At 45.0% G+C, this 15,539-nt stretch overlaps 2 protein-coding genes and 1 long non-coding RNA gene across 3 annotated transcripts; 1 reads left to right on the top strand and 2 right to left on the bottom strand.

Annotated features, from left to right (window-relative positions):
* The first annotated feature begins 2,996 nt into the window (after nt 1-2,996).
* Nucleotides 2,997-7,208, top strand: LOC117866271 (uncharacterized). Its single transcript, XR_011898884.1, has 3 exons — nt 2,997-3,416; nt 4,203-4,268; nt 4,543-7,208. It is a non-coding gene; the product is annotated as an uncharacterized lncRNA (long non-coding RNA).
* A 250-nt stretch (nt 7,209-7,458) lies between these two features.
* Nucleotides 7,459-9,394, bottom strand: LOC117866270 (receptor-like cytoplasmic kinase 176). The gene is made up of 2 exons (XM_034750436.2): nt 8,739-9,394; nt 7,459-8,593 (listed from the first exon to the last, which is right to left on the bottom strand). Exons 1-2 carry the CDS (start codon nt 9,234-9,236, stop codon nt 7,532-7,534), a joined length of 1,560 nt encoding a protein of 519 aa, XP_034606327.1. The 5' UTR covers nt 9,237-9,394; the 3' UTR covers nt 7,459-7,531.
* Nucleotides 9,395-13,844: 4,450 nt separating this feature from the next.
* Nucleotides 13,845-15,531, bottom strand: LOC117866597 (probable serine/threonine-protein kinase PBL7). Its single transcript, XM_034750844.2, has 2 exons — nt 15,363-15,531; nt 13,845-15,217 (listed from the first exon to the last, which is right to left on the bottom strand). Exons 1-2 carry the CDS (start codon nt 15,390-15,392, stop codon nt 14,018-14,020), a joined length of 1,230 nt encoding a protein of 409 aa, XP_034606735.1. The 5' UTR covers nt 15,393-15,531; the 3' UTR covers nt 13,845-14,017.
* Between the last annotated feature and the right edge of the window lie 8 nt (nt 15,532-15,539).

The following is a 15,539-nucleotide window of genomic DNA, read 5'->3' on the forward strand; positions in this document are numbered from 1 at the left end:
AAGTACTTGCTCATTGATTCAAGTTCATATCGGACCGTTTGAAAGGAATCCGGTCAGTTTCCGAATCTATAAGAATCGCCGGATCTGGGTTTCCCATAGGACCGAGACAAACAAGGCCGGGACTATCCGTAAGTTGAATGGTAATTCTATCTCTAACCGCCTAAAAAAGGGAAAAGAGGGTATATGAATATAAGGAGTAAATCTAAAACATTGCCGATAAGGGGCGGATTCGGTATTTACCTCCGGGATAAAGTTCTGAGTAATCGGCGTAGCCGCCGACGTTGGCGCAGATGATGGGGCTGTGAGGGGAACCGCCATTGGGATTTCTGATGAAGCCCTTGCATCTGTTGAAGAAGTGACGACCGTCGCTACCTCCGCCGGAGGAGTCGTCCTTGCGGCGTCGCGTGCTGGGGAGTTACTGGAAGGGGTCGCCATTGAAGGGAAAGGGGAAGAACTGGAAGACTTCGGTGGCGAGATTGAAGAAAGAAGAAGGTGCGTGCGATGGAGAAAAGATGTGAGCTTGAAGATGAGTTGCGGTGAAGTGATATTTATAGGGTGCCTGAAAGAAGGGTAAAAAAGGGATTTTCACCGCGCCGGCGCGTCAAGTTTTCGGGGTAGTGGCCGTCGTGGGCGCCCGTTTCAAAAAAATTGCAATGATCAGCCGGGAGACCGCGAAACGGAAGGATATTTTCACTGCGGCCGTTTCGGAGGAGAAGTTATGAAGAATTTCGAAATAAAAGATTATATTTTACTCCGAAACTGGGGGGCATGTGTTGACGTCAGATTTCGTCATCAGTAGAATCGGCGTCAAAGAGGGAAGAAATCGAAAGAATACAGTTGGGAATCGGTCAAAAGGTGCTACAGTGTGGAATCGGTCAAGTGGCTTTTGCTTCGCTTCAGGTTCCCAATCGGCAGCCCTTTGCTGATAAGAAATCGCCCGACCAGGAAGGAAGACTAAAGTAGGCCTATATGGGCCTGGTTAGGTGGAAAGATAAGGTGGAGTTCAGCCCACGAAGCGTGGGGTAGTTAGTTTAACACGGATTGTGCTTGTAGATATTTGTTTTCTGTTTGAATTAGAGATAGAGTCCTACTCGGTTAAGAAAGATTATTTGTACGGGGCTATAAATAGCTACCTTTGTAAATCTGTAAGACAACAATCAATCAATACAACAAGTTACTTTATTCTTCATACTACTTTCAAGCAGGCGACTTCGCCATCGTTTTTTCTTCTCACGAGTTCGTGCGGGTTGGCAGGGCTGCATCATCTTGATCTCCGGCCGATTCTGTAAGTTCCGCTTATCGAGTAACGTCTAAGCTTTAACTTCCGGCGTATCGCTGTCGTTTCGTTTAGATTTATTCACCAGTTATCGATATCAACTAGATTCATAGGTTTTTTACCTGTTTTTCTAGCTTTTATCACCAGTTATCCCGCTAGGAATCGGTAGTATCGGCTTTTATTACCTTCTGTTGTTAGATCCGTTCGTTGCCGATTAGATCTTTTCCTAGTGTTATTTTCATAAGCTTTGTACCGATTGTTTTAGTATTTTTCTGTCTACAAGGCTATAAGGATCGCGCTCTCTCGTAGCCGGTTACTTTACTACAGTAAATCGGCTGATCTGCCGATTTGTCCTCTCGATCGGAAACTTAGCCGATCGTAGTTACCGAATTTGACACGTGTTCTTCCTTGCCAATCAACAGGTCAGATTGGCTGGCACGCCGCGCGAACCGCACCAGGGCATTCACCCGAACAGGAGCTAAGCAGATTCTCCCGGGTCGTGTGTCGGCCGCTGGACCGATTTCTAGCGCCAACAGCAACAACAAGCACAACTTCATGTTCTCAGAAAACATGCTGAAATAACAGATCAGATCATGGCGTACGTACTTAGCGAGTACAGCCGTGATGTCAAGTGGTGCTGACAGAACGATGACGGTGTTGCGGGCGGAGCGCAGCAGACGACGTTGAAGACGATGGTCCGCTACAATGTCAGACTTGGACGAAAGGCGAGCTGTGTTGAATACCTTGAGCAGTCGCACAGAGCGCTTCCCAAAAATATTATTCACCCTCTCCCGGTGCAGGATCACAAGAGCGAGTGGTTCCGGAGACCTACTCTCCCGTTCGCCGGTGCACGCTGGTGCTCGGGATGGAGTAGACTAGAGTGGCGGCACAGCAGTGAGAAGAGGCAAAAACCCTAGCTCGATTAGATGTGTTTTCGGTAGAGGCCAATAGGCACGATCTCATATCGCGATCGTGATCTAAACCAATTAGGCTTGCATATATCTTGCTGACTTAAAGGCCAAATAACTAAAAAATAAAATGGCAAAAGGAAACCGCGCCACCACAAGGCTGGAGGCCGAATTTCGGTGGACCATTCATGCAGGTGTCACGCACCCGCGCCCGTCAGCCCGGCGAGGCGAGGCGTGGCATGGTGAGCGTGCACGTGCGTGTGGAGTTTTACTTCTCTCCCCACACACATAGCTTGGAAGAATGGAGACAACCTCCATATTTATGTTGGTCATCCTGCTCCTCCATTAGCAATGTGGGACTAAAGGTTTGCACCACTCCAACCACTTGTTCATGCCCACATGGGCCTTTGAGATTTATTTGGAATTTCTTTAGGCCAAGCCCATTATTTCATCAATCCCCCACCAGATTTCATATGTCCATCAGAGATTTTACTTGTTTCTCATTGTTGTTTATATATCTTTGTTTCAGCAAGGACTGTTAAGTTGAATTCTCGCCTAGAGTTTCAAGCTACATTCATCCACAACTTGAACAATGGACTAAGCCTTGAATTGCAAGTTTTGTGTGGACAAGTTTCACTCAAAGTCGGAACTAGTACCTGGCTGCCAGTAGCCTACCCTGCGGGTGGAGCATATTCATCATACTCTTTGGTCTCTTCATGAGGTTTGCGACATTCTATAGTCAGGCTCATATAGGTGTGTTTTTTCAAGAATGCTCTATAGGGTAGCATCTTCGCTTAATCAAGCCAATAGAAGCACATTAAAGCATATTGCTAACCTTCCTTACAGCATTTGAAAGTATTGCATCTTCACATAGAGAGGGTTTAATAATTACTCTCCTTAGTCAACTGATAGCTTATTTTTTCCCAAATCCTAATTCACGGGATCTCCGATCACACAGGTTAGATTACCGGCAACTCAAATAGGTCTCATACCCATCTCCCTCGATGCACATTCTATCACATTCCGTGATAGCTCTTTTGTAAAGGGATCTGTTAGGTTTTTATCTGTTTGAATATAAGTCACATTTATTACGACGGGGCCAGACGGCCGGGTGCTACGGCGCCGTGACAAGTGCTCGATCTGTTCGCGCGGCGCCTCCACAGGGATGCGGTGCGGAGCCTTGCCACGCCGGCGGCGCACATAGCCACTCCCTGAACGGTCGGCGGCGCTCGGTATCCCTCCTCATCCCCTCTGTGCTGGCTGACCCATGCCTGCTGTCGCGGATTTAATTTCCTTCGCTGTTATTCAGTATGTGCGCGCTACCTGTTTGTGGAAATGTAAATGCGGTCAGGTGAACGTTGGTTACTATATTTACCCGTTCTGCTAATTCATGTATGTTTAAACCCCCAGCAAGTGCCAGTGCTTGGCTTATGATTCCCCTTACTTGCACATGTTGATGCTCTAGCTAATTGATAGCATTCAGATGAAATTTTTCAAGAGTACTTTGTCCCGTTGCATGAACTCTGGCCAGTAATATTGCACTGTACTCCCATGTATTTACTGAGCCTCCTAGTGGTGGGTCATAAAATGTTCTTATCCTGAACACAGGGAGGACTCACATTCTTTTCCCTCGTCTGTTATGATAATTTGTTATAACAAGTTTTCTTCTGTTAACATGTTTTAATCATTTCCTGTCCTTCTATGCTCACTAGTTTTGTAATGGTATAGATTGGTAAGACAGCTGACATCTGTGTGAAAGGTGAGGTCATACTTGTATTCCTGTCAAGCTGTGTGAAACGTGAGGTCATGCATGTTTGTAATGCACAGAAAGTACTGTTGATGGAACCGGAAAGTGACAAATGATTTACCAATATCATTGACCAAAGTTGGACTATGTATAAGATACCTTAAATTTCACCAAATGTTTGTTGTTGTACTATTTTTGTTTGGTATCACAATGTTGCTTGATCACTTGCAAAGCACTGATGATCTTTTTGCCTATTATTTTGCAAATGTAGAGCACCTTGCTCTAACTTGGCAACAAAGAAGAGAAGCTGCAAAGAAGCGTGAAGTGGAAAAAGCTGGTATGTCTCTTGGTACCTTGGCCTGTTAATATTTTTCTTGTTGGCTGATTGCATTGCCAGTTGGAGCTGCCATTGATTTTTGCATTGCCATGCGTTACTATTAAGCTGTCAATTGCTTAACTGTCCTATACATGACCTTCATTCAATTTAAACCAACATAGACTTTTGGGTATGTAACATACTTCTTCAAATGTGCAATTGAAGTAATTCCTTAATGTCTGAGTTCACTGTAGGCTTCCAAGTAATTTAGTTTCTAATGACATTTATTCTGCAGGCACAAAAAGAAGCAAGAAAGAATATGCTTATAACCTCTCTGGCAGGAAGATATTTGCCCCATTGCCATGTAGCTCTAAAGGTGAAATTCCCTTATTGGGCAGTATTTCATTAGAAAAGTAACGCCATTCAAATAGCCACATTCGTATCAAGTCAATGGGGATAATACTACTCATAATGCTGCTTTTAAACGGTAGATGCAGGCTAGAATTCTTTGCAAACGTGAGAAACAATGGTGGTAGCGTTTGAGCTACTTCTCAATCTCAATATGTAAGTTTGTTCATTATACATGTCACTGCAACTGCATTTATTTTTGAAACCATGACATCTTCTTTTTGATAGAGAAATTGCAAAGAGATGTGATAAAGCTGGCTCAAAGAGTTTGAGGATGCTGAATTGGACATAATGGATAATTCAGACTTTGGCTTTGAGCTTATATGTGGCTTACATTTTAGTGGTGCGTGATTATGGCATCTTTTACGGCCTGATGGGGTTACCCTTTTTTTGTGTGCCACAATTGCAATTCTTTCACAAATGTTTGCTGTGAATCACAAGATACTGAATTATGTTCCACTTGGTCTCCTCAGCCATCCCATTCCAATTCAATGCATTTGTCAGTATGTGCCACACTGCCACCCGCCCTAACTTAAATATAAACTCAAGCATCACTTTTATGTACTTGAAATATTACTTAGTTTATGATATATATATTTATATGCAATTCAGCAATGATCATGTGTTTTTCTTTTAGAAATACATTGTAATACCATTGAAACTAGGATTGTTGTAGGCTGCACCACATGTTATAAAACACCATCTCCACAGTGCTTCATTGTGCATTCTACAAAGTTCTGTGCTTTAGTTTCCTCTTTCAAAGGAAATACCCTTGCACCATTTACTAAACTGGCTAATCGGGTTCATTGTGCACTGGATCATTAGCTGGCGTTCTTATCCGATATTAAGAAGAAAAGGGTTTAAAGAAACCCAAAGTTACAGAACAGGTTTTTATGGGCAAAACCTATACAAAAAACCCCAAGAAAAACTAGGAATAATCTGTCCTTATCCGATTGCATTGTGCAGCTTAAATCGTTGGGTCACGACTCACATGTCTAAGCTATTCTAGTCACATTTTTGGATATTTTTTTACTCATCTGCTCTAAGATATAGTTAACTGCAAACAAGAAGAAAAGTTTAACTGGTTTCTGATGCAGATGTTGGATGTCATACCTTTGCAATACTCTGATGGTCCTAGTTAGTCTTACTTCATGATATAAGTTTACTTGCTGACTATACCCAATGATGGCCTTTCAATGATACTTTTTTTAGCGGGAAGGAGTAACTACTCTATAAGGAGCCGTAAGCTCTATTAGTTTAAGTTATCCTGAGTGTGCATTGTTGATGTATGTCTCAAATCAGGCCTTGTGAATTTATTACTCAAATCGGCAGGAGACAATTCCTTTATTAGGCCTTGTGCAATTATTTGACTTATCACACAAACTGAATCTTGCTACCTGTTTTATGTCTTATATGCTTCTATGAAATGAGGATTTGGCATATTTGTTGGTCCACATGGTTTCCAATGTTAGTGCCTGGAGATTAGTTAATACTCCCTCCGTCCCAAATTTCTGTTCGTTTTGGCTTTTCTAGATTGCCTAGGTGCATATCAAAAGCTATGTATCTTGAAATGCCAAAATGAATAGTAATTTGGGATGGAGGGAGTATTAGGCAATATCGTAGTAGCCACATAAATGCTAGTACTTTACTTTTTTTCCTATTTACTCATGCAACCCGTTTATTTAATCTAAGTAGCAGTAGATTGAACTTGTTGTGAACTCTAGTTTCAGTTACAACTGCGTGCTCACAATATGTGAATGTGATCAAAGAAGGGGCTTATCATGGCATCAAATCGCATCCCTAAGGAAGAATTGAAGACTTGCAAAAGCACCCTCATAGCGGTGCAGGTAATGAGGTCCAGTTACCACTTACCAGTGGACTTATGCTGCATGGTTTGTATCAGGTTTCTATCTGAGCATTGATACTTTTCGGCTGCCCATAAATTGTGTGCAGCATTTTACCTGATATATATTAATCCTATTGTGTTAACTGGATGGCTGGTGCAATATGACACTTCAATTGAAATTACCAATAAGTCAGTCCAAATTACTAGCAAAACTAGCCAATTAGGACAAAAGAACTGCTGCTGGATAACTGAAATGTTCATGCATGTCTTCAGTTATTATTGTATAAAAAATATAAGCTCAGCAACGTACTAATACTTTGATGTCTTCCCCTTTGTCTTACTATACTAGAGTGTTCCAAACAATGTGATGCATAGGATGATTTGACTGGTCTACATAGGATGCATTTTACACCAGTGTTACGTCACATTGGCAGATATATATTTTCCTCTGGTGCTTTTGTCAACTCCTACTTGAGATGGAGAATACTCGATGTGGCAATGCCTACTACTTGGTTTGACTATTTGATGTGACCAATGCCGATTACATGGCCAAGTTATGATCAATTTTACTGCTCGAGGGCTTTGAGATCTGAATTTGTTTCAATAATGAATTCGGTCAGTAAAGCATTTTCCATTTGAGAAAGCTTTCAACGGACAAATTTTAGTGTCTCAATAATGCTGACATATATGATTTTGATTACTCCAAGGCATGGCAGGTTATAGAACTTCAACAAGTAGTTTGCTAACTGGACTCTATATTCTCAGTACTTGTTTTTCTTTTTCAGTCTTATGTGTTACACTCATAGTTAAATTCTATATTCTTGCAGTATAGGAACTATGCTTGGTTGTAGATGCTATTTCAAAGAATACAAATGTCAAGCTACCATTAAAGTTTCAATTTTCATCACCATCTCACCATGATATATTGATATGTCTAATTGTGTAAGCGCGCAGGAGGGAACAAAGCAACAGCGTTAATCATGATGGATCATTCTACATGAGAGATACATTCACCGACTCCCGAACCAGACTAGCCATCGCAACGGGCCAGCTCAAGCGCCGTCTCGAGGGTGGCCACGACTTCCGAAATGGACGGCCGGGCCTCCCACTGCAGCCGCACGCAGCGCACTGCCGCCTGCGCCACCAGTTCCGCCGCCTCCAGCTGTCTCGGCGTTGGCTTCACTGCCGGGCGCCTGTCCAGCACCTTCCACAGCTCACCCGCCTCAATCAGTGGCACGGTCAAGTCCACCAAGCCGTAGCTAGCAAAGTTGTCCTGCTTTTCCCTCTCCAACTCCACCAAGGTGTAGCGAGCAAAGTGGTCCTTCTTTGCCCCCTCCTCCCATTTTACTAATTCATTGAAACATGCTGATCTCTTCCCCGTCAACAGCTGCAGCATCACAACACCGAAACTGTAGACGTCGCTCGTCAGGTTAAGAGCGCCTGTACAAATGTACTCCGGGGCCGCGTATCCATAGGTGCCGCGGACACACTCCATATGGTCCGGGCCTTCCCATGTGAGTGCCAAACCGAAGTCCGTCAAGCGCGGCGCCCAGCTCGCATCGAGAAGGATATTGGACGGCTTGACGTCGCGGTGGATCACCGGCCGCTCTGCGTAAGATTGCAGGTACTCGATGGCCCGGGACACCCCAAGCAGTATCTCGATACGCATCTTCCAGGACGCCGTCACCGGCGACGGCGACGGCTGGCCGTGCAGGTGGATGTCGAGCGAGCGGTTCTCAAGAAACTCATAGACGACCGACAGATCTCCCTGCTTCTCGTCCTGCTTTTTCCAGATATTCACAGGGAACTTCTGCGGGACACAGGATCCAAAGAGACGGACGATGTGCTTGTGGCTAACTGAGTGGAGGATGGTCACCTCTGCCTGGAACTCTTCTATCCCTTGATCTGAGCCGTGCTCTCTCCGCTTGATGGCTACCTCTCGACCGTCAGGAAGCCATCCCATGTACACCGAGCCGAACCCGCCTTCACCGATCTTTTTGTCAGGAGCAAAGTTGTTGGTGGCCTTTACGAGCTCCTTAAAAGTAAATACTTCGACCTGATGGGCTTCCTTCCAATCGATCTTTGGAGCATTCTAGTATAGAGATGCACATATCGAAAAGGGGGAAATAAAGAGGAAAAATCAGAATTCTAAGCTTCCTTTGGAGGCTGGAGCCAAAGTATAATTGCACAGTTGAAAGCTTGAGGCTCCATATGCATTACAAATTTACAATCTGTACCTGGGAGTCTTGGACGGCGATCTGGTGCATGGAGAAAGCAGGCGTAGATGATGGCCCGGCCGCGTCGTTTGGAACCAGGATGTTGTATATTCGATCGAGACGACGAGTGATGTCTATGTGGCTGATAACGGGGAAGAGGAGGAGGTAGGAGTCGATCCTGCTCTGAACATCCCTGAACCTCTCAGCCTGCCTTCCGCTCAGCACCAACCGGTACACAGCGCTCTTGTCCTGGCATGCCATCACGAGCTTGTGCGCCTCCCGGAGCGCGTCGTCGAGCCCGGCCAGCGGCCGCCGGATCTCGGGCCGCCGCAGCACCTCCGGGTCCTGCAGGTGCTGCAGCAGCTCGCCGACCGTGAAGACGCGGCGGGCGAGCTGCTCGCACTCTTTCTTGTTCTGCTGAGCCGTCACTGCTGCCTGGATTATCATGGAGATGAGGCCGCCGACGTCCGCCCCGACCAGCTGCGCCACCGTCGCCGCCTGCCCCAGCACCGTCCACATCTCTCTCGCAGTGGCAGTCTCGCAACTTGTCAGGATGGTTTGGTTGCTAGTTGCTACCAAACTGGCGCGGAAGAACAGAAGGGCGAGGGAAAAATGCGGAGGCTGATCCGGAGAAACGAAGTTTCCTGGAAGTGGTGTGGAATGGTTGGATGTGGTCAACTGGTCACCGCAGACGCGGAGCGGCGGAGGCGACTAGGGGACAGTCGTCTCCCGGTTGGGAGACCCCCGACAGGTGGGGTTCACCTGGCAGTGAAAGAGGAGGGGAAGATAGAGGCAGTTATGAGGTCGGACTAGGCGAGCTGCTCCAGCAGCATCCGTTCCATCCCCGCGGTTTATTTTTTTTGGGTGTGGGGGGGGGGGGGGGGGGGGGGGGGGGGGGAGGCTATTGTTGCCAGCCCAGTTCGAAACGGGGCTTCATAAAAATTTGTGCATTAAGGTGACAGAACAAGAGGGGGCCATCTCTGTTGTTGGGGTTTGTGTCTGCAGCTGGGTACCGATCGACAACAGGTGATGGCACAGGTGGGTTTGCTCTGCTTCGCCATCTCTGGTGTTTGTGTCTGCTGTGTTATTTTTCCTGTGTGATCCATTTCCTCCTAGATTTTCGTGTTGAAAAAAAAGAAAACACATGTACATCAGCATCAGGGATGCAAAAAAAAAAGCACATATAGGATTGTTTTGTGTGGGGATAACAAAACTGTGTGTGAAAATAAAATTTCTGAAAGAAAAAAGTGCCTCAAAAGAATCACAGATATTTTTATACTTGTGCAGGTATATACATGTAGCTTGTTTTCTTTACAAGCTCACTGACTGATGATTGTTAACATCCCATTTCACACATAGTGCATGTACAAGACATAATATTTTGTTGTTCCATTTCGCACACAGATTTCACAGGCACACGACATTCAATTCGTACCATTTTTACACGAATTTCAGACGTACCACATAGAACATAAAACTGATTTCTGATAACAACAATGGATTCAAGGACAAATTTGCATAATGAAAAATTGCACCTATATTGCAAACTACAATAAAATTATGCCAATAAAAAAGTTAGAGGTAAAATTTTGTACAAACAAAAAGATACAAGTTTCCCTACAAAATATAAAGTTTTTTCCCAACTATGGTACAAATAAAAAAAATACACTGCTAACATGCTGCATAGGATGCAATTCTACAAGTTTTGTGATTTTTAATTTGAACATGACCGCACATAGTTATTTAGCGAAGTGCAAAACACTAAAAAAACACCGGCACTTTTCGATGAAGGAGGTGCCTCGAAAACATGCATTACACGTCACTCATATCAAGAACACTTGGTAAACTCTTAGTCTGCAAAATACAACATAATATTTGTCAAGATACAAATGATATTAAAGTTTTGTACATCTGCATATCACAGTAAAAACAAAAATAAACTATACCAGATTAGCTTATGAACTTGAAATTTCAAGAACAATGAATTTCTAGAAGAGATAAAGAACAATGCTACATCGGTAATAAAAGCACACCCTGTGTAACTATAGTATACGGCATCATTAATTTATTATCAAACATTAAAACATAAGTTATAAATAAGAATTTCAAGGATTGAAAGAAAACTCATGTTAATAAATCACAGTCAAAATAATCGTTACAAAGTTAAGTACATGTATCTAATAAAACCATAACTATAGTTTAAGTAAAAAAGGTCCTGAGCAACAAAATAGAGCTTTCACGAATAGAAGTTTCTTTCTTTTGCATAGAAGCATATCTCTTCTAAAAGATAAATGCTAACACGAGAACAGAGCAGCACAAAGAAGTAGAGAGAGAGAGAGCTTAAGGCCAGCTTAAAGCTTCCTCGACTAAAACACTCCTTAAGTGATCTGAGGTGCCAGTCACTTTCTCAAGGAAAGATCAGTTGACTGAGAAAACACTTGAGAAAAGGAAAGATCAGTTGACTAATTTCTCAGATCAAGGACGCTACCTTCTCGTTCTGGATCCAGTAGTCGCAGGTTCTCTACTCACCAAGGTCCTGATCGATGGCGGTAGTGATCTCAACGTACTCTTTGCTAAGACTTTGAGGAAGATGGGCCTAGACGTTACGGATATGCTCACCCCGACGAACTGTCCATTCTACGGGATTGTCCCAGGCAACGCGGCTGTACCCCTTGGTCAGGTGGTTTTGCCAGTTACCTTCGGGACCAAGGAACACTACCGGACAGAGTACATCCGATTTAAGGTATCTGATTTCGAAACTTCATATCACGCTATCCTCGGAAGACCTGCTCTGGCTAAGTTCATGGCCATCCCACATTACGTGTACCTAGTACTCAAAATGCCGGGACCCAAGGGAGTACTCTCCCTATGCGGAGACTTGAAAAGATCCTTCGAGTGCAACACAGAAGCCGTGGAGTTGGCAGCGACTATTCAAGTGCCAAATTCCATGATGCAAGTCTTCGCTGCCTCCAAAAAATTGTCTCCGACTGAACACGACATCCCAGAGAAGCAGTCGGAGGCAACCAAGGTCAAGCCGACAAGTGAAGTTGATATTAAAGCCATCGACCTCGAGATTGGCGACAGCTCCAAGACAACCCTAATTGGCTCAGGGCTAGATCCCAAATAGGAACACGCGCTCATCAGCTTCTTCCAGGCCAACGGAGATATCTTTGCATGGAAGCCATCTGATATGCCGGGGGTGTCCAGGGAGTTGATCGAGCACTCACTAAATATGGATTCCAAAGCTATATCCAAGCGACAATGACTACGACAATACGCCCAAGACAGAAGAGATGCAATCAAAAAATAGTTGGCCAAACTACTTGTAGCTGGATTCATAAAAGATGTCTATCATCCAGAGTGGCTGGCTAATCCTGTCTTGGTATGAAAGAAGAACAACAACGAGTGAAGGATGTGTGTCAACTACACGGACCTCAACAAGCACTGTCCAAAGGACCCTTTAGGCTCCCTAGGATTGATCAAGTCATCGACTCGATGGTTGGATGTGCTCTACTCTGTTTCCTTGATTGCTACTCGGGGTATCACCAAATAGCTCTCAAGGAAGAAGACCAGATCAAGACCGCGTTCATCACCCCGTATGGAGCTTTCTTCTATACTACAATGTCCTTCTGGTTGAAGAATGCAGGCGCCACATACCAACGAGCCATCTAGGAGTTCTTCAAGAAATAACTACATCGCAACGTAGAGGCATACGTGCATGACGTGGTCGCAAAGACCAGAAATCCCAACGACTTGATTGAGGATCTGGAAGAAACCTTTGTGTTAGATTTATAAGCCCAGCAGTCCACCAGGGGGTTACCCAAGTGGTTGATTTGTAGGTGGAGGCGATTGTGAAACCAAGAACTCGAAAGTGATCACGAGAACACAACGGACATGAGGGTTTTAGACAGGTTCGAGCCTCCGAAGAGTAATACCCTACGTCCTGTATGCTAGATCGTATTGCTCGAGATTGATCTGATGCCCTCGAAAGGCATCCTTGGCTGCCTTATAAAGGCTGACAACCTAGGATTTACAAGTTGGTTTGAATCTTATCTACTTGGTAGTTGCATGAAAGGTAATCTGAGTTGAACTACAATACGTGTCCCAAAATATCCGGGCAGATTTGAACTGTCTGGCTGCCTTGTCTTGTACTCCAAGTATCTTCGTGTCTTTGGCCCGCTAACCCTGGTCGAGCGGGTCCACTTGTCAGGTTCGACCATTATCCTGGTCGTTAGGGACCCATGGGGTACCCATATCCCTCAAGCCCTTGAGCGATGTGTAGGCAAATAGAAACTTGAGGTCAAATTGGTACTATTCTTGTCAAATTGAATATTGTGCCTTTTTTTCTATTTGGATATTTCAGGTGTGTGCTCAACTAGCAGATATGATAGGTATAATGAACCGAGCTGAAGATGGGTTTTCATGGGCTCCCAACGTGAAGCTTGCAATTGCACTTGACTTGCTGAATGAGTGCTCTTATTGTGTTGAAAAAATTCAACTCATGTGACAACACACAGGCACCGACCTATTGAGTCTAAAAGGGAGAAATAGTATATATTATTTATTGTCATATTTTTTTTGGGAATTGATCATATGATTATTCCTTTTGCAAGTTGAGATAAAGAACATCCAAGTGCAAAGTGCTTATGTTATTTGCAAAGTGATCTTTCGTTTCACATTGGGGCATTTGACATTTTAATTATGCCTTAATTGAAATGTAGTGTTGTAATTAGCTGACACCTTCCAGAAACATAATACATATGTGTAGGAAAAACAAATGCCTTGTATTCCTTTTTTTTATAGAAGTAAATATTTCACACGATGATGCTTGATGAAATTTAGCAACGCACGGGCATGATCCTAGTTGTATAAAAAAATATAAGCTCAGCAACCTACTAGTACTTTGATGTCTTCCCCTTTATCTTGCTATAACAATTATGAAGCACCTGTTTACTGTAATTCAATCTCATTTTACTAGCAAGCTAGAATTTTAGTGGAGGGCTCGGAGTCATGGCATGCATAGTTAACTCAACCAAGAATACAGTGTCAAACTACTACTAAAGTTTCAGTTTTGAGATTCCATAGACATTCTTGCAGTATAGGAACTATGCTTTGTTGTACATGCTATTTCAAAGAATACAAATGTCAAGCTACCATTAAAGTTTCAATTTTCATCACCATCTCACCATGATACATTGATATGCCTAATTGTGTAAGCGCGCAGGAGGGAACAAAGCAACAGCGTTAATCATGATGGATCATTCTACATGAGAGATACATTCACCGACTCCCGAACCAGACTAGCCATCGCAACGGGCCAGCTCTAGCGCCGTCTCGAGGGTGGCCACGACTTCCGAAATGGACGGCCGGGCCTCCCACTGCAGCCGCACGCAGCGCACTGCCTCCTGCGCCACCAGTTCCGCCGCCTCCAGCTGTCTCGGCGTTGGCTTCACTGCCGGGCGCCTGTCCAGCACCTTCCACAGCTCACCCGCCTCAATCAGTGGCACGGCCAACTCCACCAAGGTGTAGCTGTTGTAGCGAGCAAAGTTGTCCTGCTTTGCCCTCTCCTCAGTCTCCTCATCCCGTTCTTCTGTCGTGTCCTCTTCCTCACACTCGTCTCCCTCCTCTGTTTCCTTCCATTCGTCTCTCTTCTGCTGCTCTTCCTCCCACTCTTCTCTCTCCTCCTCCAACTCCCGTACTTCTCTCTTCTTCTCTTCCTCATAGGCGCGTATCTCCTTCTCCCTTTCTTCTTCTAACAAATGTCTTGATGTCTTCCCCGTCAATACCTCCAGCATCACAACACCAAAACTGTAGACGTCGCTCGTCAGGTTCAGATCGCCTCTAAGAGCGTACTCCGGGGCTATGTATCCATAGGTGCCGCAGACAGTCTCCGTATGGTCCGGGCCTTCCCATGTGAGTGCCAAACCGAAGTCCGTCAAGCGCGGCGCCCAGCTCGCATCGAGAAGGATATTGGACAACTTGACGTCGCGGTGGATCACCGGCAGCTCGGCGTAAGATTGCAGGTACTCGATGGCCCGGGACACGCCAAGCAGTATCTCGATGCGCATCTTCCAGGACGCCGTCACCGGCGACGGCGATGGCTGGCCGTGCAGGTGGATGTCGAGCGAGCGGTTCTCAAGAAACTCATAGACGACCAACAGATCTCCCTGCTTCTCGTTCTGCTTTTTCCAGAACTTCGGAAGAAGCTGGCGCTTCTCCTGCGGGACACAGGATCCAAAGAGACGGACGATATGCTTGTGGCTAACTGAGTGGAGGATGGTCACCTCTGCCTGGAACTCTTCTATCCCTTGAATTGAGCCGTGCTCTCTCCGCTTGATGGCTACCTCTCGACCGTCAGGAAGCCATCCCATGTACACCGAGCCGAACGCGCCTTCACCGATCTTTTTGTCAGGAGCAAAGTTGTTGGTGGCCTTTACGAGCTCCTTAAAAGTAAATACTTCGACCTGATGGGCTTCCTTCCAATCGATCTTTGGAGCATTCTAGTATAGAGATGCACATATCGAAAAGGGGGAAATAAAGAGGAAAAATCAGAATTCTAAGCTTCCTTTGGAGGCTGGAGCCAAAGTATAATTGCACAGTTGAAAGCTTGAGGCTCCATATGCATTACAAATTTACAATCTGTACCTGGGAGTCCTGGACGGCGATCTGGTGCATGGAGAAACTGGCGCGGAAGAACAGAAGGGCGAGGGAAAGATGCGGAGGCTGATCCGGAGAAACGAAGTTTCCTGGAAGTGGTGTGGAATGGTTGGATGTGGTCAACTGGTCACCGCAGACGCGGAGGCGACTAGGGGGACAGTCGTC

The sequence above is a fragment of the Setaria viridis genome, chromosome 8 (assembly GCF_005286985.2).
Source record: "Setaria viridis chromosome 8, Setaria_viridis_v4.0, whole genome shotgun sequence".
Lineage (NCBI taxonomy): Eukaryota > Viridiplantae > Streptophyta > Magnoliopsida > Poales > Poaceae > Setaria > Setaria viridis.